Below are 24487 nucleotides of genomic sequence, written 5' to 3'. Positions count from 1 at the left end.
TCCCAACTCTCTGCCTTCTGTTAGATAGCCAATCCTCTATCCATGCCAGAATATTACCCCCAATCCCGTGATTTTTTATCTTAAGCAATAATCTTTTGTGTGGCACCTTGTCAAATGCCTTTTGGAAGCCTAAATACACTACGTCCACTGGTTCCCCTTTATCCACCCTATATGTTACTTCCTCAAAGAACTCCAGCAAATTTGTCAAACATGACTTCCCCTTCATAAAACCATGCTGACTTTGTCCTATTAAATTATGATTATCCAAATGTCCTGTTACTGTCTCCTTAATAATGGACTCCAATATTTTACCTACCACAGATGTTAGGCTAACCGGTCTATAGTTTCCAGCCTTCTGTCTACTGCCCTTTTTAAATAAGGGTGTTACATTAGCAGTTTTCCAGTCTGCCGGGACCATTGCCGAGTCCAGGGAGTTTTGGAAAATTATTACCAATGCATCCACAATCCCTACCGCCACTTCCCTCAAGACCCTAGGATATAAGCCATCAGGTCCAGGTGATTTATCCGCCTTGAGTCCCATTATTTTACCGAGTACCACTTCCTTAGTGATTTTGATCGTGTTTAGCTCCTCCCCCCTTTAGCCCCCTGTTTGTCCAGTGTTGGGACATTCTTAGTGTCTTCTACTGTAAAGACTGATGTAAAATATTCATTCAGTGTTTTTGCCATCTCCATATTTCCCACCATTAATTTCCCGGTCTCATCCTCTAAGGGACCAACATTTACTTTAGCCACCCTTTTTCTTTTTCTATAACTATAAAAACTCTTACTATCTGTTTTTATATTTTTTGCTAATTTACTTTCATAATCTATCTTCCCTTTCTTAATCAATCTTTTTGTTATTTTTTGCTGTCTTTTAAAGTTTTCCCAATCCTCTATCCTCCCACTAGATTTGGCTACCTTATATGCCCTTGTTTTTAGTCGAATGCTATCCTTAATTTCTTTACTTAGCCATGGATGGCTGTCTTTTCTTTTACACCCTTTTCTTCTCAGTGGAATATATTTTTTTTGGAAGTTGTAAAATAACTCCTTAAATGTACACCACTGATCATGTATCGTCTTACCCTTTAATCTATTTTCCCAATCCACTCTACTCAATTCCGCTCTCATACCTTCATAGTCCCCTTTATTCAAGCTTAGCATGCTTGTTTGAGATCCAACCTCACCCTCTAATTGAATATGGAATTCAACCATGTTATGGTCACTCATTCCAAGGGGATCCTTTACTAGGACATTTTTAATTAATCCTGTCCCGTTACACAGGACCAGATCTAAGGTTGCCTGCCCCCTGGTCGGTTCAGTTACATACTGCTCAAGAAACCCATCCCCTAATACACTCAATGAACTCATCCTCAAGGCAGCCCTGCCCAATTTGATTTGTCCAATTAATATGATAGTTAAAATCCCCCATAATTATAGATGTTCCCTTATTACAAGCCTCAACTATTTCCTGATTGATACTCCGTCCAACAGTGTTGCCACAGTTCGGAGGCCTATAGACTACGCCCTCGCAATCCTCCCCTCCAATGGAAGATGGAACCTAAGGCCTGGGAAAGGCCAAAGAAAAATTCTACCAAAACCTTTGACTAGTCCTCAGAGAGCAAAGGGGCAGGACTTACTGGCAATCTTAGATCCTACTTAAGGCTGAGTATGGAACCATTGCCTGCTCTTTAGAATACCTCCATAGCTGGCTGCAGACATTGGGTGTAGGGCAGAAGATATACTTCCCCTACCACCGATTGAGAATTGTGAGTCTAAATCGGATGGAAACCTGATGAGTTCAGTTTTGACTCCAAATTCAGTCCCTTCCAGTGAACGAACTGCCTGATTTGTGCCCATCACCACCCCAGGAATTTCCAGCCTATTGTGCCTGCATTAAAAGACCAAATGAAAATATATTTTGTCATAACCACCTCAAGAGGTACATAGGAACATAGGAATTGCTAGAGGAAAAAAGACCAAGGACCATCTAGTTCATTTTCTGCCATCCTGGTAGTTGCATAATACAATAATGGAGTTGGTGACTAATCATGGCGATTAATCTCTATCAATTAGTCTCAGTCAGACCTAGACATGAGGCGAGCAAACCCCCAGTGATGGAAAGCTTTGGGAACCCTAGGTCCAAAGTCACCTTTTCTCCAAAGGATGCTACACTTACTATATCTCCTGGCCTGGAGTTTACCTTCCATTGCGCTGGATTTTTTGACGCACCTCAATTGTGGAATTTTAAGTGCAAATTGTGCTCTGTGCAAATTGAGTTTCTGCGATCTTTTGCGCTAGTTTTAAAAACATCGCACTAGAATCAGGTCTCGTTAAAAAAAACTGTCCACGTCCCCAGGGTGAATTAATCACCATTGGGAGTTTCTGCTAATTGCGCTCGTTTGCAGGCCTTTGAGGAGGCTCCAGAAATTAAGCTGGAACTTTTGGTGCAAGGACACTAATGGGTACATTTTAAAGGGTTTAGAATATAATTTTTAACATTTTTACTAAGAAACTGACTACTGTACACCAATATAGCTAGAAAATAGTTTTGCATATTTTTAAAAAGTAATTTTCAGCAATTTAGAATCAGGTTACCCACAGGTGGTGGATTGACACTGTGATTTAAAATGCTTATTTTTTTTGATAAACCCATTTTCAGCTGTATTAATCATAGAAACATAGAAGATAGGAGCAGGAGTAGGCCATTCGGCCCCTCCAGCCTGCTCCGCCATTTAATGAGATCATGGCTGATCATCCAAATTCAGCACCCTGTCCCTGCTTTCTCCCCATATCCCTTGATCCCTTTAGCCTCAAGAAATATATCCAACTCCTTCTTAAATATATTTAATGAATTGGCCTCAACTGCCTTTTGTGGTAGAGAATTCCACAGGTTCACCACTCTCTGGGTGAAGAAATTCCTCCTCATCTCTGTCCTAAATGGCTTACCCCTTATCCTTAGACTGTGACCCCTGGTTCTGGACTCCCCCGCCATCGGGAGCATCCTTCCTGCATCTAGTCTGTCTAGTCCTGTTAGAATTTTATAAGTTTCAATGAGATCCCCTCTCATTCTTCTAAACTCCAGTGAATATAAGCCTAATCGACCCAATCTCTCCTCATACATCATTCCTGCCATCCCAGGTATCAGTCTGGTGAATCTTCGCTGCACTCCCTCCATGGCAAGAACATCCTTCCTCAGATAAGGCAACCAAAACTACACACAATACTCAAGGTGTGGTCTCACCAAGGCCCTGTACAACTGCAGCAAGACATCCTTGCTCCTGTACTCGAATCCTCTCGCTATGAAGGCCAACATACCATTGGCCTTCTTAACCGCCTGTTTCACCTGCATGCTTACCTTCATCAAGTTACCACTCTTAAATATATCAAGGATCAAGGAATATTTTATAAAGCAAAATATATTTTTTTAAATTACATTTTAAAACGCTACCCAAAACGCTACCCAATTAAAAAAAAAAATCCATTTAAGGGATGTGGGTGTCGCCGGCAAGGCCAGCATTTATTGCCCATCCCTAATTGCCCTTGAGAAGGTGGTGGTGAGCCGTCTTCTTGAACCACTGCAGTCTGTGTGGTGAAGGTACTCCCACCGTGCTGTTAGGGAGGGAGTTCCAGGATTTTGACCCAGCGACGATGAAGGAACGGCGATATACTTCTAAGTCAGGATGGTGTGTGACTTGGAGGGGAACTTGGAGGTGGTGGTGTTCCCATGCGCCTGCTGCCCTTGTCCTTCTAGGTGGAAGAGGGCGCGGGTTTGTGAGGTGCTGCCAAAGAAGCCTTGGCGATTGCGCTGGTTCATGCTGATTTTGCATTTGGCGATATGCAAATGAGTTTGAGCGGAAACCCGAAAAAAACCCCACGTTTCAAATCAGGAGCAATTTGCGCCAGAACCGCTGATTGCGCCCAAAGTGGAAACTCTACCCCATGTCTTAAATCACTCATATACTTCTCATGCCTTCTGAGGTAAAGTGCTACTAATCTAAACAGCCATCAATAGTGGCACTAGTCACTGCAGGCTACTGTTTTTCTGTCGATAGGCAAGCTGATCTGTATCAATTATTAATTCCTGGCCTGTATAAACTTCCCCTTGAAATGGAATAAGCAGAAAATTGAAAGTGTGATCATGGCTTTTGAACAACTGTATTGAGAAGCTTTAATTTTTTTAAATCCAAATGTTCAGTTACATTTTCTCCCTCTCCCTTTATCTTATTTCTCCTGACACAGCCACTCCAACTTGGCCTATTAAAAGGTACACAAGAGTGGGTTGGCCTTACATTTTTCTTTGTGGCTGGATGGTTGGTGTAGGGATTACAAATGTCAAACTGGTACAGTAACTGGTACAATGGGGCTTCTTTCCTGAGGGTGGACTTACATCAATTTTGGAGTAGAGTGTAGGGAGTTTTGTTGCACATTTAACCAATGCTGCACCTGAAAACAGCAGCGATGGATGTCGACACTTCCATTCTCTAGCACAGAGCCCTCACTTCAATGAACGGAATATTCACCGGAAATGAGATAAGCGAGCTGCTCTAAGTAGTGGAATGATTTGTACTGGGCAGGGGAAGTGTCAACATGTGGTTAGAAATATTTTTCAGGGCTGAAATAATTTGGAAGTTTCCTAATGTTGTTCAAGGGTGGTGAGACAAACATTCAGCGATGGATTTTATGAGGCAAGCTGGCTCAGTGACAAAGTCATAAAAGCTTTATCTTGGCCTGCAAGCTCTCAGCGAACTTGCTGAAAAAATTCTGTGCCCGAGTTAGAATGCTGACTGCAGCAGCTTGTTACAGCACAATGGGAACAAAGTCTTGAACACAGGCAACAATACTCTATTAATAGAATACGCTGAGCAAAATGGGAAATTCAGTTCATGTTTTTGGATTAGACGCAAAACTGTTTCTATCCTCATTTTGATTTGGGGAAAAACAAAGTTTGGGCACCCAATACTGAATTTAGGTATATTTTTAAATTATTTAAAATGTACTTAAGTATTATTGACAAATTTCTACGGTAAATTAGAGGTATATATTAACACACTCATTGCATGTGTACATGTATTAGAAAAATGGCAACCTGTAAAAATTGCTTGTCAGCAGTAGTATTATCTGGTTCAGGCATTATCTTCACATTAAATATCGACCTGGCTACATCCACAGTGCAACCGAATGATCCTTCAGAGACATTAGTGGATCTCTTGTGATGTTGCTTACAGTGAGTTGGCGGGATCCGCTGTTTCATAACAACATGGGTATTATGCCATGTTACGGGCCATGTATTATCGTGGTCACTGATTTCCAGTGACTGAATAATTCAAAATACCTAATAAAAATATATCAATCTCAGTAAATCAAACCCTGATAATATGTTTGAGATTGCCACAAATTCTAGAATTAGGAGTCACAAGTTCCATCTAACATGGAGTTACATAGAAATAACTATACACAAATATACTGTTCTGCCCAACTGGTGTTAGTGTTAATTCTCCACATGAGCAGTAATCCTAATCCCATTTGCCCTCCCTGTTCCCCTATCCATTTATTCCCCTTTTTTTCACCTACCTATATATTCTGTTCTTAACTGTTGACATGGTTTCTGCTTCAATGCATTCCACAGCCTCACAACCCTCTCTGTAAAATAGTTTCTCCAGTTCTCTGTCCTAAATTTAATCTTATATCCCCTTGTTCTAGACCCCTCAATCACTGGAAACAATCTGTTTCTATCTACCCTGTTCTAGACCCCTCAATCACTGGAAACAATCTGTTTCTATCTACCCTGTTCCATCCCTTAATAATTTTAAACGCATCAATCAAATTACCCTGTAATCTCTTCTATTCTAACAAAGACAGCCCCAATTTTTCAAATCAATCTTTTTATCTGTATTTCTTCGTACCAGGCAGCCTAATAGTGAATCTGGCTCAAAGTCCATCCTATATTTCGGAGGCCAAAACTGTACATGGTGCTTCAACTGTGGTCTTAATTATTTTATGTAGATTTAACACTACATCTTGAGTTTTATATTCTACACCTCTTGCCAAGAATCCCAGTATTCTATTAGCTTTTTATGGTCTTATCCACTTGAGGTGCTGCTTTTAGTGTCTTGTGATCCTGAACTTCCAAATCTCTCTGCTCTTCCACATCACAACCTTCCCTCATTCAAAGTATAATTATTACCTTTTTTAAACAAGATGTACCATCTTAAACATACTGACACTGAATTCAATCTGCCACTTTTTTGCCCATTCCACCATCTTATCTATATCCACGTTCTTTGGTCCTCAGAATTATTGACACTGCCTCCTATTTTAGAATTGTCTGCAAATTTGGACATAATCCCCTCAGATCTATATACAAATACACAATTAGCAGGAGCAGACTCAGAACTGAACCCTGTGGGACACCACTATCCATGTCTAACCAATCTGAGAAAGTGCCCGTAACTCTTACTCTCTTTCCTCCCTTCCAAACAGTTTTTAATCCAGCTTGTCATCTTTCCCTTAATTCCATACCCCCTTAATCTTCTCCAATAGTCTCCTGTGTGGTACCTTGTCAGAGTTTATCTGAAAGTCCATGTACATCACATCCATTGCATTTCCCCCACTCATCATATCCTTCACCTCCTCAGGTTTGTCAAGCATGATCATCCTTTCTGAAATCTGTGTTGGCTGCTTCTAATCATTTTCTTTTCAACTAGATTGTTAGTAATTTAATTTTAATTAAAAATTCCAAATATTTCCATACCACATATTAAACAATTTAACAATTCTCTTTTTACTCATATATTTGTAGAATACTTAACTGTTCCTTTTTAATATTTTTGAGATGCTTTCCTTATCCTTCTCTAAACCTCTTTCCTTACTTTCTTGTATTTTCTCTTATTTTTTTCATACCTATAGGCCCTATATACCATCTTCGATTTTAATTGTTTCTAACCTCTAGTTATTCAAGGCATTCTGAAACTTATAGTACCATTTTAATGGCATATATTTATTCGGCACCTTTGCGACCTCCTTTTTAAAAACATCTCATTGGCTACCTATAGTCTTGTGTTCAAATTTCTCTTTCCACCTCACCTCAGCTAGCTCACTCCTCAACTTTCTAAAATCTACCCTCTTCCAATTTGGTGCCCTTATTTTTGTACTAACTTTTCCTCAATGTATTTGGATCTCAAACCTTATCATGTTATGGTCACTATTCCCAAGGTGCTATTTAACCATCTACCTGGTTTATTTCATTACTCATAACTAGATATAGCAATGCCCCCCTCTTGTAATGATTAGAACATACTGCTCGAGAGAGGACTCCTACACACATTTTAGGAATTCTATTTCCGTTTCTCCATTTAATCCTTCCCTGTCCCAATCAATGAGTGGATAATTAAAATCTGGAATAATAACTTTGTTATTCCTACTCACTTCTCTCATTGGTCTACAGGTTTCCTCTTCTGTTTCCCTGTCACAATAAGGGGGCCTGTGGTACAACCTCTTTAATGTAACACTCCCTTTTTTGTCTTTGATTGCAAATCATGTTCTGAACCTCTTTGTGCCCATCAGTCCTCTCTACACCATGCATTCCCTCTTTCACCAATATTATCACACCTCCCATTAAACGTCAAGGGAGCGTGTCCTTGGAAGTTTCCAGGCTTCCCATTGAAATTGCACCAAGTACATCTCCTGATAAACCCAACGGAACCTATGCCCATTGAGAACTATGGTAGGTTTTGTTATGGGCCTCTGAAGGCTTCAAACCTTTACTAGACTAAGGTGATGAATCTCCAATGCACAATGGCTTCATTGGGAATGAAGAGTTTTTCTTCCAATTTCTTTTGTTTGGTTCAGAAGGCCTTGGGGGCATCTCATGGCAATGGGCTGCACTGGCTTCTGGCTGGTGTAGTGTGGCGTGCAGTCACTGTAGTGCCCTTGCAGGTGTGATGTGCCCACCATGGTTATACGAGTGACCCTGTCCCTGGGATTTGGGATATGGTATCTTGGTTTGGGCTTATGCAAGTGGGAAGTCTGCTCATTGGCACTTGTGCTAAGAATTTGGTGGCGGGGGGAACTATTTTTAGAGTATTACCAGCAGATTGCCTTTGTGTCAGCTGTGGCTCAGTGGCAATACTCTCACCTCTGAATCAGAAGGTTGTGGGTTCAACTCCTACTCCAGAGACTTGAGCTCATAATCTATGCTGACACTTCAGTGTAGCACTGAGAGAGTGCTGTCTTTCGGATAAGACATTAAACCGAGACCCCATCTGCCCTCTCAGGTGGATGTAAAGGATTCCACAGCACTATTCGAAGAAGAGCAGCGTAGATTGTCTGGTGTCCTGCTCAACCAACACTTAAAATAGTCAATCTGACTGTTTATTTCGTTGGTGTTTGTGGGACCTTGCTGTGCACAAATTGGCTGCCATGCTTCCTACTTTACAACAGTGACTACACTTCAAAAGTACTCATTAGCTGTAAAGCACTTTTGGACATCCTGAGATTGTGAAAGGTGCTATGTAAATGCAAGTTTCTTTTGTGTTGTTGTGGTGACGTTTTATAACAGTAGGGATGTTATGCCATGGAATGAGCGTGTATTATTATTAGGCCCACTAATTTGCACTGACTGACTGAGTCAAAGTGGGGTTTTATTGGATGGCAATCTGGGATTTTCACCAATATTTTCAGGGTCAACTTCTGCGGCTGTGTCCATTTTTACATGAAAGCTCTAACTGTGTCCTTACTTATTATTATTTTATGTTCCATTACATATCTATTCATTTACCTCTTATCAATTTTTAAAGCCCAGGATGCTTAGCAAGATGGTCGGCAACATGTGCCTGGCCAGACTTAGCTGTGGACCATGGGGTTTAGAGGCCCCGGGATGGTCGTGGGCGTTGGTAGGACAGGGAGAGGGGTGGTCCTGGAGCTAGACTCATCTGAGGTGGGGTCCTGGAATTTGCCAGCACTGTGGTGAGTTTGATAATAGTTTCATTTGAAAAAAGTTTGCTCAAAAAAGGCTTTAATTAGAATGTTTTTGATCTGAAAGTATAAACAAAAGCGTAGATGTTCATAATTAGCCTAGTCTTTCTGAAACATTTGCCCGAAAAGCTTCCAGAATTTTTACTTGCTTTTGATTTATCCACCCCTACTTCCTCATTTCTGATTTGTGGCTGTTTGATTTTGAACCAATCACCAACGTATGACACCAGAGTATCATACCTGAACTTTGACAGACAGGAAGTACATGTAGATGTACCAGTTTTATATTGTACATCGAAGATAAATAAGTTGGAAGGGGTTGAATAAGTGGAAATGAGTGATTGGATAGAAAGGAGTAAAACTAAAGTCAGACTAAAAAATGCCAGAAAATAGAAGGAATAAAAAGGAACCGCAGCAAGCATTTTTACGTATAATTGCATTTTGACAGTTAGTTTACCAATTAAAAAAAGAAATTCATTTTATCCCCCTCTTTTCTCCCTTTCAGCCCTGGAGGAGTTGACTCTTGCTGGTGTACACAAGTGTCGGCTGTCCTTTGTCACTTTACCCAAGGAGCCATTGTTTATGCGTGAACCAATATTTGAATTTTGGCAGGCTATTCAATCACAGAGGGTGTCACTGCCCTATCCGAGGCGGCTCTCACCCGCAGCATTATTTATTGCATAGCAATGAAGAGTGGAAACCAGGGTGGATTTTTTTCCTCCGTACCCAGGGCAACTGAAGCCTGTTGTAGTTTCAGGTGCGCACCTTCATTAAAACTGGACTTCCGAAAAAGGGTTACTCCTGAAATATTAACTGTCTTTACAGAGGCTGATGGACTTGCCGCGTATTTCCAGTATTTTCTGTTTTCACTTCTCTATTGTTGAGACTAAATTCGAAATATTGGGGGTAATTTTGACTTTGGGCGATTGTGTAAAATGGGCGATTGCGAGTCGGCAGTCCATTTTACTTCTTGCCCTATTAATATCTCCATTGCCTTCAATAGAAACATAAATTGGGAGAGATGGGCTGCCGACTTACTATCACGTGGTTTACACTAGCACACAGTCAAAATGACCCCCATGGTGTGCACCCATCTTTGCCCCTCCTATTCAAAGACCACAGCTCCTGTGAGTATGGTAGCTCTTTGGTGCCTTCACCAAGCAGTCATTCTTCACATTCTTCAAGGAATGTGCAGCAAAGATGGGTAAATAAAGTTGAGGTACAGACCAGCCATGCTCTGACTGAATGGTGGAGTAGGCTCCAGGGGCTGAATGGCCTACTCCTGTTCCTAATGGCCTGGTACCACATCATCTGCTAGCTGAGCCATTGGGGAATGCCTTGCTGACCCACTTAGAACAAAAGATATTCCTTTAAAATGATCAAAAGTCTGTCACTGTGTTATGAAGACAGAGTCAGCACTCAGAGGAGAATAAAGCAATGAACAGACTGAACATTTTACAGTTCACAGAACTCCATTCTTTATTATCACAGCTTGCTCACAATGACATACATGAAAATACCACTAATGAAGATTAGAATAAGCAGGCAGCAACCTTCTAGGTAATAACTTTAACAGCTGGAACTAATTTGTAGGGTCTTGGGTGCTCTTAGTGACCTTACTTGGCACAATCCCCCCCCCCCCAACACCTCAAAAAGACCAGTACAACGCCCTGCTCACAGATCAACGGGATTTGAACAAAGGAAAAACAGACCATGTTGCTTGAGAGTGAAGGGTCAAGGCCAGTGTGTGTTGTGGAATACAGAACATGGCAGTTCTGGGTTGACGTATACGCAGAAGTCACTAGCACCATTGACTATCTGACCTTGATATTCCTCAGGTTCTCTCTATATACTGATGAGTACAGAGCTTCCAAAGAGCAGATCTAGCAATGTTAAATCAGTGGAAGGAGACAACATAAAGAGCCTGTTGCAGGACGCATTAAGATATGAAACAGCTTGTATAATGCAATACTAAGATTGTTAACAAAAAAGTAGGTATTTACAAAACAAGACCCAAGTTGTGTTTCCACATCAAGCAAATCATTTTGCAAATTGATTGGTTCACTTTTCTTTGTGTAATTTTTTTTAAACTAAAACTTTGATTATAATAATTGATTTTTTTTAAACCATGTCTTATGACTCCCATACTAATGTATCACTATCCAGAATATACAGGTGGAAGGCTTGGTTCAGGATGGTGAAATGCATCAGTCATCAGCTCTCAGCCGGAGATCTCGACCCGAAGTTCCTTGTTCCTGCGGACCTCTGTGGCATGCCTCTCCTGTGAGGATAATGAGACACGTTTACTAATTATAATGCTCATGCAGTCTCCCTGCAGTGCACTGCGTTACTAATAATGCGTGAGTGAAAATGGTGCAATGTGATCATTGGTACATGGCTGCAGACATTACATCAACCTCTGCTGCCCTCATTGGAAGAGGTAAATTGCATCACAGGTCTAAATTAAGTCATCACAGAGAAAAGCAAGACAAAAAAAGTAAATGTCAGATGAAAAGAAGTGACCTGAAACAAAGAATGATTAATAAAGCTGTTTCAAAGGAAGATTCAAAACAGTTAAGTCATATTTAAGTAGCTTTATTGTCAGTAGAGTTGCTAATATTATGTGTTGAAATATCTATTACATGTTAGAAATAGTAGGTGGATCAAAACATTCCATTTCAAATGCATTGAAAACTCTGATGTGAACCTGGTCCGATTGATAATCCCAATTTAAAAGTGTCCCCATTTAGCTGCAATACCCAATAGGCCTGTGGATGGCACTGTGATAGGGGTTTTCCGTGTTGGGTTTTGCTTTGGTCAGTAACACCATGATGCCTCATCTTAGGAACAAACCTGGAGAAATCCCTGCCTGTTCGGAAAATGAAGGGAGGTAATACTGAGTTTGGGCAATAGTGTAAAACCGGCGATCTCGGATGTGCCACCCGTTATACATCTCTGGATTTTCATTTCTGTTTTCGGGAGAGATGTATAACAGAATATTGCCCGTTTTACACTATTGCCCGTTTTACACTATTGCCCAAACTCAATATTACCCCCAAGAAATCTTGCTAGTAGAAGTAGGCTTCACTCTTTTAAAAGAAATCTGAGGGGGTGTGGCCGATTTTCAACCGCTGGTTGCCCATTTCTCACCTGAAAATAGGGGGGTTGGAGACGTCTTGTCTGGGGGGTTGGAGACGTCTTGTCTGGGGGGTTGGAGACGAGACGTCTTGTCTGGGGGGTTGGAGGCGAGACGTCTTGTCTGGGGGGTTGGAGGCGAGACGTCTTGTCTGGGGGGTTGGAGACGAGACGTCTTGTCTGGGGGGTTGGAGACGAGACGTCTTGTCTGGGGGGTTGGAGACGAGACGTCTTGTCTGGGGGGGTTGGAGACGAGACGTCTTGTCTGGGGGGTTGGAGACGAGACGTCTTGTCTGGGGGGTTGGAGACGAGACGTCTTGTCTGGGGGGTTGGAGACGAGACGTCTTGTCTGGGGGGTTGGAGACGAGACGTCTTGTCTGGGGGGTTGGAGACGAGACGTCTTGTCTGGGGGGTTGGAGACGAGACGTCTTGTCTGGGGGGTTGGAGACGAGACGTCTTGTCTGGGGGGTTGGAGACGAGACATCTTGTCTGGGGGGTTGGAGACGAGACGTCTTGTCTGGGGGGTTGGAGACGAGACGTCTTGTCTGGGGGGTTGGAGACGTGGCCACCCGAGTCCCGTCTGATGCCATTTTTAGGCGGGGCTGTAAACGGGTGAGCAGCCCGCCCATCTCAAACAGGCAGAAGAGGCTTAAATATGCAAACCAGGGAACTACACCAGTTGTCGGACCCTGGTTGCGACTTTCAGGTATGAAAGAGCGGAGCTTGTGCCAGCTCCACCCATTTATACCGCCCATTGAGCGGATTAAGCAGCGATCCTTAGACTTTTGGAGTCTGCTCAGAAAGCAGCCCAGGAAATTTGTAATTTTTATTTTTGTGTGGCCAGGAACAGCAGGAGTGCTTCTCTTGGATCGACAAAAAAAAAACCCCGGTCCACTGCCGGGCCGGCCCGTATGATGCTCCTTCCCCGGGAAAACCTCCCCGCCCCCTAAACCCAACCTGTCGGACTTCTCCGTGTGGGAGCCGGCCGAGGTTCTGCCCCCCACACCTGGTAAGCTGCAGCAGGGGTTCCGTTTGCCACCCATAGCTCACAGGTTGGGCCTCCCGATGCTGGCAATGGCCAGGTGGTGTGGCCACTCTGCCAAATTTGCACCCGTTTCAGGCAGCAGCTGAAGATCTTGGTGTTTGGCCTATCCCGCTGTAGTGTTTGCATTTATTTGGCGGTGCTGGGGTGTCCGGAGTTGGTAAAAGGATAGGAATGAGTTTAAGTTTTGAATAATTTCTCTTGTTTAATCTCCGTGAGCACCTAATATTTTTGTGCTATGTTCCAAAGTGTGGAAGGGGGAGGGTGCACCTACAGACAAATGCCGGTGTGATTTACTGTGAATCCTTTCCACCTCCATCTTGTTGTGCCGCCGGGACAGCACAGTGACAGATGTAATCAGTTCACTCATGTCTGTCACTCCAGCTAATATTGAGGGGGTGAATTGGCTGGGTTACAGACGTACTGCAGCAACTGTGGCAAAAAGAGAACTAAAAACTATACTTTCCAGAAGAATGAGGGTATAATCACAAGAATTAAAAAAAAAAGCCTTAAAATGAGATACCACCCCCACCCCAGTAATGAAGACTGGCAATAGAATCCGTTTTGTCCCACTTCCTAATCCCTCAGCCCTATTCCCACCAAACTGCTGACCACCCAACTTCCTTTTCCGGCTCCCATGTTAGCTGATACTGTTAATGGTTTTCTCTCTTCAGATACTGTCCCCCACTCCCTCAAATCTACCATCATCATCCCTCTCCTCAAAAAAACAACCCTTGACCCCTCCGTCCTTGCAAACTACCGCCCCATCTCCAACCTTCCTTTCCTCTCCAAAGTCCTTGATCGTGTTGTCGCCTCCCAAATCTGTGCCCACCTTTCCCGCAATTCCATGTTTGAATCCCTCCAATCAGGTTTCCGCCCCAGCCACAGTACCGAAACGGCTCTCAAAGTCACAAATGAAATCCTTTGTGACTGTGACAAAAGTAAACTATCTCTCTTCATCCTTCTTGACTTGTCTGCAGCCTTTGACACGGTTGACCACTCCATCCTTCTCCAACACCTCTCACCGTCGTCCAGCTGGGTGGGACTGCACTCGCCTGGTTCCATTCTTATCTAATCATAAGCAGAGAATCACCTGCAATGGCTTCTCTTCCCGCTCCTGCATCGTTACCTCTGGTGTCCCACAAGGATCTATCCTAGGCCCCCTCCTATTTCTCATCTACATGTTGTCCCTTGGTGACAGCATCAGAAAACACAGCGTCAGTTTCCACATGTACGCTGATGACACCCAGCTACCACTTCTCTCGACCCCTCCACAGTTTCTAAATTGTCAGACTGCTTGTCCGATATCCAGCACTGGATGAGCAGAAATTTTCTCCAATTAAATATTGGGAAGACCGAAGCCATTGTTTTCAGTCCCCGCCACAAACTCCATTCCCTAGCCACTGACTCCATCCCTCTCCCTAACATCTGTCTGAGGCTGTACCACACTGCGCAACCTTGGTGTCATATCTGACCCTGAAATGAGCTTCCGACCACATATCCGCAGCATAACAAATACCGCCTATTTCCACCTCCGTAACATCGCCCGTCTCCGCCCTTACCTCAGCTCATTCACTGCTGAAACCCTCATCCATGCCTTTTTTATCTCTAGACTTGACTATTCCAACGCACTCCTGGTTGGCCTCCCACATTCTACCCTATGTAAACTTGAGGTGATCCAAAACTTAGCTGCCTGTGTCCTAACTCTCACCAAGTCCCGTTCACCCATCACCTGTGCTCGCTGACCTACATTGGCTGCCGATTAAGCAGCGCCTCGATTTCAAAATTCTCATCCTTGTTTTCAAATCCCTCCATGGCCTTGCCCTTTCCTATCTCTGTAATCTCCTTCAGCCCCACAACTCCCCGCGAGATCGCTGCGCTTCTCTAATTCTGCCCTCTTGCGCATCCCTGATTATAATCGCTCAACCACTGGTGGCCTTGCCTTCTGTTGTCTAGGCCCTAAGCTCTGGAATTCCCTGCCTAAACCTCTCCACCTCACTACCTCTCTCTCCTCCTTTTAAGACACTCCTTAAAACCTACCTCTTTGGCCAAGCTTTTGGTCACCTGCCCTAATTCCTCCTTATGTGGCTCAGTGTCAAATTTTTTGTCTTTTAATACTCCTGTGAAACACCATGGGATGTTTTACTGTGTTAAAGGCGCTATATAAATACAAGTTGTTGTTGTTGCATCAGTTCTCCATTCTTTCTCTGATCAGTGTTTTACTATTGTATCATGCTCCATCTAGTGGCTGTGTTGTGAACTGACAAACCTCAGCCAAGTGGGTTGAGTGATGGGCATTTTGCTGGCCATTAAAAAAAATCAATTATAACATTTGTATCATATATAATTTTGCAAATAATTGAATTTAATAATGAAAGCAAAGAAATTACAAGAACAGCCCCATTTCTGGTGGCCCCACACAAGTTCCATCTTAAAGGAGCATTATAATGGGAATTTATAGGTGGGCTTGCAAATTACAGGAGCAAACAGGAACAGATGGCTCCAAAACTGTTTCCACAACCACCATATTAGGAGTTAAGGAAGTTACTATTGGAACACATGCCATCTCAAACTCACATGCAGCCCAAACTATTTTCCTTGTTTTCTCCCCTCCTCTCTTGAAAGTGTCATATGATAATATGCAGTGGTCTTCCAATACCACATATAATTCTTTACACACTGGTCATGAAGGTGAGTGTTACTCGGTTATTCAACCACAGGCTCATCATAGCTGAGCATGATCTGATCCTCACTTACACACACACACACATTTACAGCAGACTTAACTGAATAACATTCAGAAGCAACTCCCCTGGAGGTTTTTCCCTTCTATGTACTCCTTCAATAGTTTAACACACACACAACTGGTGATTGTATGAAATAATTATCTCACTAATTGTGATATTGCAGTTCGTTAGTTAAGAGTAATGGGTTTAATATTTGCATTTGCTGTCCTGTTACAATGCTGGATTGGTACCGATTCTTCCTGTGCTGTTGTAATTAATTGTTTAGGATCATTTAATTTGTTTCGCTGTACTAATACTGCCAGGAACCCATACCATTTTCCCGGAGTGGGGGTGGGGGGAGCTCATATTGTATGCAAAGCATGTTTTCAAGCAGTATTCCCTCTCCTGCCTGGTCCACCGCCGTTGGGAAGCAGGGGAATGCAGATTAGCTGAAGCATTTAATCGACTACAGCTGATTAAAGGGTCAGAAGCAGTTGAATTGGAGGAAGAGAGCGAGCAGAAACAGGCTGGCAATGGCAGGAAAAGATGTAGCATCAGGGGCAGCTGCAGAGGTAAAAGCACCCAGATGTTCAGAGAAATCTGTGGAGGTGTTGATGTCAGAGACAAGGGCAAGGAGGGATTGGCTAGATGCACCAAGGAACAGAAACCTTATAAGAGGGCGGTGCAGACAGTATGGAAGGAAGTGACACAGTCAGTCAGTGCCGCCTCAACCACTCCACAGCACTGGAGCTGGGTTTAGGACCTCACAAGGCTGGTCAACATAAGTCAAATTATGAGCATTCATTCACATCCTAAAAGATTGCTTGAAGTATCATGCACTGACACACCCACCCTGCCCTCATAGTGTACCTTAAATCGATGGATAAGTATTCATAATGGACCTCACATCCCACACACACTTTCCCCACCATAAAACTCCGGTGAGACCGTATCTGGAGCACTGCGTTCAGTTCTGGGCACTGCTCCTCAGGAAGGATATATTGACCTTGGAGGGGGTGCAGCACAGATTCACCAGAATGGTACCGGGGCTTAAATGGTTAAATCGAGGATAGGTTACATAGACTAGGCTTGTATTCCCATGAGTAAAGAAGAATAAGGGGTGATCTAATTGAGGTGTTTAATGATGAAAGGATTTGAAGGGGTAGATAGAGAGCAACAGGAGTCCAGAACAAGGGGGCATAGCCTTAAAATTAGAGCTAGGCCGTTCAGAGGTGATGTTCAGGAAGCACTTCTTCACACAATGGGTAGTGGAAATCTGGAACTCTCTCCCCCAAAAAACTGTTGAGACTGGGGGTCAACTGAAAATTTCAAAATTGAGATTGATCGATTTTTCATTAGGCAAAGGTATTAAGGGCTAAGGAACCAAGGCAGGTAGATGAAGATACAGATCAGCCATGATCTAAATGAATGGCAGAACAGGCTCGAGGGGCTGTTCCTATTTTCTTCCTATGTTCCCCGATTCCATGATATTGCTGTGCCGTACCCTACTCCGGGACCAATTGTAGCGGTGTTACAGTGAAAAGTGATTGATACATACCCTGCAGCTGAAAGTATTCTCAACATCGTATCTCTGCCGACACCTGGGCAATATTAAAGGGTCGATTTTAACTCAGGGTGGGAACCGGGAAATGCAAGGGCTGAAGCGGGCGGCGAACCATTGACCCCTTCGGAGCATGGGGCTCAGGAGGTTTTAACTCCCAGGCCTCGTGCTCGAGCTACATTTCTGACTCCCGACTGAAGCTGGAGGGAATTATGTCACTGATGACACCATCGGGGTGCAAAACTGCCATTTAAATTAGGCCCCCGCTCCTCTGGAGCAGGCAGCCTTCCTGTGCCTGAAGACAGATAAGTAAAAATGGTGAGGGGTGGAAATGTGTCAGGAATGTGGCGTGAACTCCTACCTCCATCTTACCCCCTGCCCACACTGTTCCCGCTGGGCGGGGGGCGGGTTAAAATCGACCGCTAAATGTTGAGCCAATCCGTTGCCTTACTCAGTCAGTATTCTCCTTGCAAATGAAATGGCCACCCACAATTAACAGCAAAGAAGTGTTATAGTGGGGGTGGGGTCGGGGGGCTGGGGCGGTGGTGGTGAGGTGGGAAGAAGCGGCAATGATCAGGCCCTTAAACTATTCAGTTCCTTGGTAGACACACAGGGGAGGTAGTGGAAGCTTGGTAATGGTGTGGATTGCCTACCGTCCGGTGTTGCCCTTCCAGGAGCAGCAGGCATTGAAGATGAAGCATCTGATGAGCAGCCTGCAGCTCCTTCGCAACTACTCAGGCAGCATCCTCACTCACTCCATCATGGCACCATATTTATTCCAGCATTAGGCCAGATATATCCACATGGGGGAATGTAGTTAGTGAGAGAGAGGAGCTACTACAGAGTGTGAGTACTGGAGCTGGGAGGGGAAGAGGAAGAGCCAGCTATATCTCCGGGAGAAAGGATTGCCTTTAGTTGAAGAGCCTAGAGACCCAGATCTCAGGGACCCAGTTTTCAAAAAAGACAAATGATCATGGAAGATCGATCCCATGTTCGGGCAGTGGAGATAGTGTGTAGGTTGGAGGAGCCCATTACCCACATCTGCAACACTATACTGGAAGTTTGCCAGTGCCTGCAGACATCCTGGAGAATGTCACAGAATATGCAGCCTTCTAATGAATTGCTTCATGGAAAAATCTATAAACCTAATGGAATTGGTATTGATGTGATGAAAACAAGCATTTCCATAGCTTTAGGAAGAGAGTGATTACCATTGGGAATTCAGCTCTCCACTCCAAAACTTTAATTCCCCACAATACATTGTAAATGGCAGGTGATCTTTACAGTGTAGCTCCCAAGAGCCACAACCAAAAGTCACCATCCAAATAAATCTCCAGAAATGTGCGATAAAGATTTCCAACAATGGCCTCCTCAATGTGGTATCCAGCACAGGGACTGATATACTGATATAGTGGCAGTATTTCCTGATCATGGGTTTGGCTGCTAAATTGGGGAAATTGCAAGCTTGGTCACAGCCACCAATTTGTTTATGGCAGGGTTGACGGTAATGGTGAATGGTGATTTTCTGGGTGAAAGATTCTGATGCGCATTTGTTGGGGCTGGGTGCACAAGCTCTTTTTCCCCCCCTCGCTTTAACACCACAAAACCACCCAATATCAGGCAGTTTAGAAAAGGAAAATCCAGCTCCTCATCAGTTCTTTGGTATCTATCTATCTATCTATCTATATATAAACGGGTCGTGGTGTCTGTCTGTCTGTCTGTCTGTCTGTCAGTATGTCCGCTATACACTCAAAAGTTATAGAGCGTACCTACACATATGTTATATCAAAAGAAAGCTTATGATTAGTGGAGCGTGATAGGCGTATTTACTTTTTGGTCAGACGAAAATTATTCGGACAGTATACAAAAAATGTTCAAAAAAAGGGACAACTCCGCTCATTAGCGTTGAGTGACATGATGGTTAACCAATCGTACAGGGGATAGCGTTGACCAATCGGTGTGTCACGGGGGGCGTTTCATTGTGTGTGTGGGTGGGGCATCCTACAGGGGATAGTGTTGAGTGACGTGATGGTTGACCAATCCTACAGGGGATAGCGTTGAGTGACGTGATGGTTGACCAATCCTACAGGGGATAGCGTTGAGTGACGTGATGTTTGACCAATCCTACAGTTGAGTGACCTGATGGTTGACCAATCGGTGAGTCACAGGGGGCGTTTCATTGCGTGTGTGGGCGGGCCTAATCCTTCTGAGCTGAGGTGAGTGGTGGCCATCTTGATTCCTAACTATTGATTTATTTTTCCCACTTTGTGTGTGTGTGGAGGGGATTTTGGGAGCGAGTTGAGGTGGGGAAGGGTTTCCCCGGCAACCGGGCCTCTCTCTCAGCCTGTAGCCGCTCAGGAGGGCGGGGGTGGAGGGAAGGTTTTCCCCAGCAACCGGGCCCGGGCCTCTCTCACAGCCTGTGGCCGCTCAGGAGGGCGGAGAGGGGGGGGAGGAGGGTTACCCCGGCAACCGGGCCTGGGCCGCTCTCACATTCTGTAGCCGCTCAGGAGGGCGGGGGAGTAGGGTTAGCCCGGCAACCGGGCCCGGGCCTCTCTCACATTCTGCGGCGCCGGCTGCCTGCCTCCAAGCTCTCTCTTCCCCGCGCAGCCCGAAAGCCCGGGGGAGAGGGAAGCGCGCAGGTGAGCGGCGGCATCTCACTTTCCCCCCCAGTCTCTCTCTCTCTCTTCCCCGTGCGGCCCGAAAGCCCGGGGGAAGAGGGAAGCGAGGTGAGTGGCGGCGTCTCACTCTCCCCCCCCCAGTCTCTCTCTCTCTCTCTCTTCCCCGCGCAGCCCGAAAGCCCGGGGGAAGAGGGAAGCGAGCAGGTGAGCGGCGGCGTCTCTCTCTCCCCCCTAGTCCCTCTCTCTCTCTCTCCCCCCCCAGTCTCTCTCTCTCTCTCTCTCTCTCTCTCTCCTCCAGTCTCTCTCTCCTTCCCCCACACTCACTCTCTCTCACCAACACCCACTCTCTTTCCCCCTCTCTCTCTCTCTCCTTCCCCCTCTCTCTCTCTCTCTCACCCTCCCCCTCTCTCTCTCTCTCTCTCACCTTCCCCCTCCCCCTCTCTCTCATCTCCTTCCCTCTCTCTCTCTCCTTCCCCCTCTCTCCTTCCCCCTCTCTCTCTCCTTCCCCTCTTTCTCCTTCCCCCTCTCTCTCTCTCTCTCCTTCCCCCTCTCTCTCTCTCTCCCTCTCTCTTTCTCCTTCCCCCTCACTCTCTCCTTCCCCCCTCTCTCACCTTCCCCCCTCTCTCTCCTTCCCCCCTCTCTCTCCTTCCCCCCCCCCTCTCCTTCCCCCTCCCTCTCTCTCTCTCTGTCCCCCCTTCCCCCTCTCTCTCTCTCTCTCCCCCTTCCCCCTCTCTCTCTCTCGCTTCCCCTCTCTCTCTCCCCCCTTCCCCCCTCTCTCTCTCCCCCTTCCCCCTCTCTCTCTCCCCTTCCCCCCTCTCTCTCTCCCCTTCCCCCTCTCTCTCTCTCCCCCTTCCCCCCCTCACTCTCCCCCATCCCCCTCTCTCTCTCTCCCCCTTCCCCCCCACACTCTCTCTCCCCCTTCCCCCTCTCTCTCCCCCTTCCCCCACTCTCCTCACCCCCAACCCCCCCCACACTCTCTCCCCCACTCTCTCTCCCCCTCCCCCTCTCTCTCACCCCCTTCCCCCCCTCTCTCTCTCCCCTTCCCCCACTCTTTCTCCCCCTTCCCCCTCTCTCTCTCCCCCCCTCCCCCTCTCTCTCTCCCCCTCCCCCTCTCTCTCTCCCCCCACCCCCTCTCTCTCTCCCCCCCTTCCCCCTCTCTCTCTCATCCCTTCCCCCTCTCTCTCTCATCCCTTCCCCCTCTCTCTCTCTCATCCCTTCCCCTCTCTCTCTCTCATCCCTTCCCCCTCTCTCTCTCATCCCTTCCCCCTCTCTCTCTCCCTCCCCCTTCCCCCTCTCTCTCTCCTCCCCCTTCCCCCTCTCTCTCTCCCTCCCCCTTCCCCCTCTCTCTCCCTCCCCTTCCCCCTCTCTCTCTCCCTCCCCCTTCCCCCTCTCTCTCTCCCTCCCCCTCTCTCTCTCCCTCCCCCTTCCCCCTCTCTCTCTCCCCCTTCCCCTCTCTCTCTCTCCCCCTTCCCCCCTCTCTCTCTCCCCTTCCCCCTCTCTCTCTCCCCCCTTCCCCCTCTCTCTCTCTCCCCCTTCCCCCTCTCTCTCTCTCCCCTTCCCCCTCTCGCTCTCCCCCCTTCCCCCTCTCTCTCTCTCCCCCCTTCCCCCTCTCTCTCTCTCTCCCCCCTTCCCCCTCTCTCTCTCCCCCCTTCCCCCTCTCTCTCTCTCTCCCCCCTTCCCCCTCTCTCTCTCTCTCCCCCCTTCCCCCTCTCTCTCTCTCTCCCCCTTCCCTCTCTCTCCCCCCCTTCCCCCCTCTCTCTCTCCCCTTCCTCTTTCTCTCCCCCCTTCCCCCTTTCTCTCTCTCCCCCCTTCTCTCTCTCCCCCCTTTCTCTCCCCCCTTCTCTCTCTTTCTCTCTCTCCCCCCTTCCCCCTCTCTCTCTCTCTCCTTCCCCCTCTCTCTCTCCTTCCCCTCCCCCTCTCTTTCCCCTTCCCCCCCTCTCTCTCTCTCCTTCCCCTTCCCCCCTCTCTCTCTCCTTCCCCTTCCCCCCCTCTCTCTCTTTCCCCTTCCCCCCCTCTCTCTCTTTCCCCTTCCCCCCTCTCTCTCTCTTTCCCCTTCCCCCCTCTCTCTCTCTCCTTCCCCCCTCTCTCTCTCTCTTTCCCCCCCTCTCTCTCTCTCCCCCTTTCCCTCTCTCTCTCTCCCCCTTCCCTCTCTCTCTCTCTCTGCTTCCCCCCTCTCTCTCCTTCCCCCCATCTCTCTCTCCTTCCCCCTCTCTCTCTCCTTCCCCCTCTCTCTCTCCTTCCCCCCCTCTCTCTCGCCTTCGCCCCCCTCTCTCTCTCCCTCTCTCCTTCCCCCTCTCTCTCTCCTTCCCCCTCCTTCTCTCTCCTTCCCCCTCCCTCTCCTCCCCCCTCCTTCTCCTTCCCCCTCCTTCTCTCCCCTTCCCCCTCTCTCTCTCTCTCCCCTTCCCCCTCCTTCTCTCCCCTTCCCCCTCTCTCTCTCTCTCCCCTTCCCCCTCTCTCTCTCCCCTTCCCTCTCTCTCCCCTTCCCCCTCTCTCTCTCTCCCCTTCCCCCTCTCTCTCTCCCCTTCCCCCTCTCTCTCTCTCCCCTTCCCCCTCTCTCTCTCTCTCCCCTTCCCCCTCTCTCTCTCTCCTTCCCTCTCTCTCTCCCCTTCCCCCTCTCTCTCTCTCTCCTTCCCCCTCTCTCTCTCTCCTTCCCCCTCTCTCTCTCTCTCCTTCCCCCTCTCTCTCTCTCCCCTTCCCCCTCTCTCTCTCTCTCCTTCCCCCTCTCTCTCTCTCTCCTTCCCCCTCTCTCTCTCTCTCCTTCCCTCTCTCTCTCTCTCTCCTTCCCTCTCTCTCTCTCCTTCCCTCTCTCTCTCTCCTTCCCTCTCTCTCTCTCCCCCTTTCCCTCTCCCTCAATTCAATTCAATTCAAATCGCTTTATTGGCATGACAAGTTACATCTTATGTTGCCAAAGCATCCGAAAACATTCATGTTTATTCACAAAAATACAGATCTATCCATACAGTGTATAAACAGATATATCCCTGAGTGTATAAATATATACTTTCATATAATTTATATATACTCTTTTCTTAAATTTGCTGGTTGTCCCTCTGTTTATGGCAAGCTGTAACATAGTGTGCCGCTAGTGTTATGCAATTTCTCTCTTCCCCTAGTAGGTATGGGAGTTTTTGGTCGTCATTCAAATTTCTGAATTCCGGCACATTTTTGTGAATTTTGGGTAGAAATTCTCCCTTATGTCCTGATATTTTCTACAAGCTGTGAGGAAGTGCATCTCTGTCTCCACCACTCCCTGACTGCAGTGAGAGCATATCCTGTCCTCTCTTGGTAGCCGGGTCTGTCTGTGTCTACCTTTTTCGATCGCCAGGTTATGTTCACTAAGTCTGTACATTGTCAAAGTTTTTCTCAGTTTGCTATCCTTTACCATGGTCAGGTAATCAGCCATGTTGTATTGTCTGTTTAGGGCCAAGTAGCAATTGAGTTTGCTTTGGGTTTTTGTTGTTTCTGCCCAATATGACAGATATTTTTCCTTTTGCTTAGCGACGATTGTGTTGGGTCGAATTCTTTGTGTTACGCTGTCACTGTCCTGGGGCTGGTTATGCTCTCACTGCAGTCAGGGAATGGTGGAGACAGAGATGCACTTCCTCACAGCTTGTAGAAAATATCAGGGCATAAGGGAGAATTTCTACCCAAAATTTACATAAATATGCCCGGAATTCAGAAATTTGAATGACGACCAAAAACTCCCATATCTACTAGGGGAAGAGAGAAATTGCGTAACACTAGCGGCACACTATGTTACAGCTTGCCATAAACAGAGGGACAACCACTAAAGATAAGGTAAGAGTATATATAAATTATATGAAAGTATATTTATACACTCAGGGATATATCTGTTTATACACTGTATGGATAGGTCTGTATTTTTGTGAACAAACATGAATGTTTTCCGATGCTTTGGCAACATAAGATGTAACTTGTCATGCCAATAAAGCGATTTGAATTGAAAAAAAAATTGAAGTTAGCAGTTACTTCACTGAGTCCCAGGACTAGTTGACTGAGGGTATTCTTCTTTATGGTCCTCTCTTGGCATTTCAGGGCTTCGTAGTGATAGCATTGGGGGTTGCTCATTTCTAGGTGTTTCCAAAATTTGGTGGCTCTTTTTTGGATAGTGATTATTAATGGATATTGGCCTAGTTCTGCCCTGCATGCATTGTTTACGGTTTTCCTTTGAGTCCGGAGTATACTTTTACAGAATTCTGCATGTAGGATCTCAATTGGGTGTTTGTCCCATTTTGCAAATTCTTGTTGTGTTAGCGGTCCCCACACCTCACTGCCATAGAGTGCAATTGGTTCAATTACTGATTTGAAAATTTTGAGCCAAATGCTAATTGGGATTTCTATTTGGATTGATTTTTTAATGGCATAGAAAGCCCTTCTTGCTTTCTCTTTCAGTTCATTCACAGTCTCTCTC

At 46.0% G+C, this 24487-nt stretch overlaps 1 protein-coding gene across 1 annotated transcript in view; it reads right to left on the bottom strand.

Moving 5' to 3' along the window:
• Positions 1 to 10426: 10426 nt before the first annotated feature.
• stmn2b (stathmin 2b) overlaps positions 10427 to 24487 on the bottom strand; it is a 73508-nt gene continuing 59447 nt past the window's right edge. Inside the window, exon 5 of the mRNA XM_085993217.1 lies at positions 10427 to 11254. Within this exon, the coding sequence (XP_085849343.1) occupies positions 11195 to 11254 (60 nt within the window). The 3' untranslated portion in view covers positions 10427 to 11194. The remainder of the gene's footprint in view (positions 11255 to 24487) is intronic.

Source organism: Somniosus microcephalus, chromosome 7 (genome assembly GCF_052327205.1).
Source record: "Somniosus microcephalus isolate GS21.2 chromosome 7, FLI_Smic_1.0, whole genome shotgun sequence".
NCBI lineage: Eukaryota > Metazoa > Chordata > Chondrichthyes > Squaliformes > Somniosidae > Somniosus > Somniosus microcephalus.
Note: the sequence above shows the minus strand (reverse complement) of the source record. Positions and strands in the feature narration are given on the sequence as shown.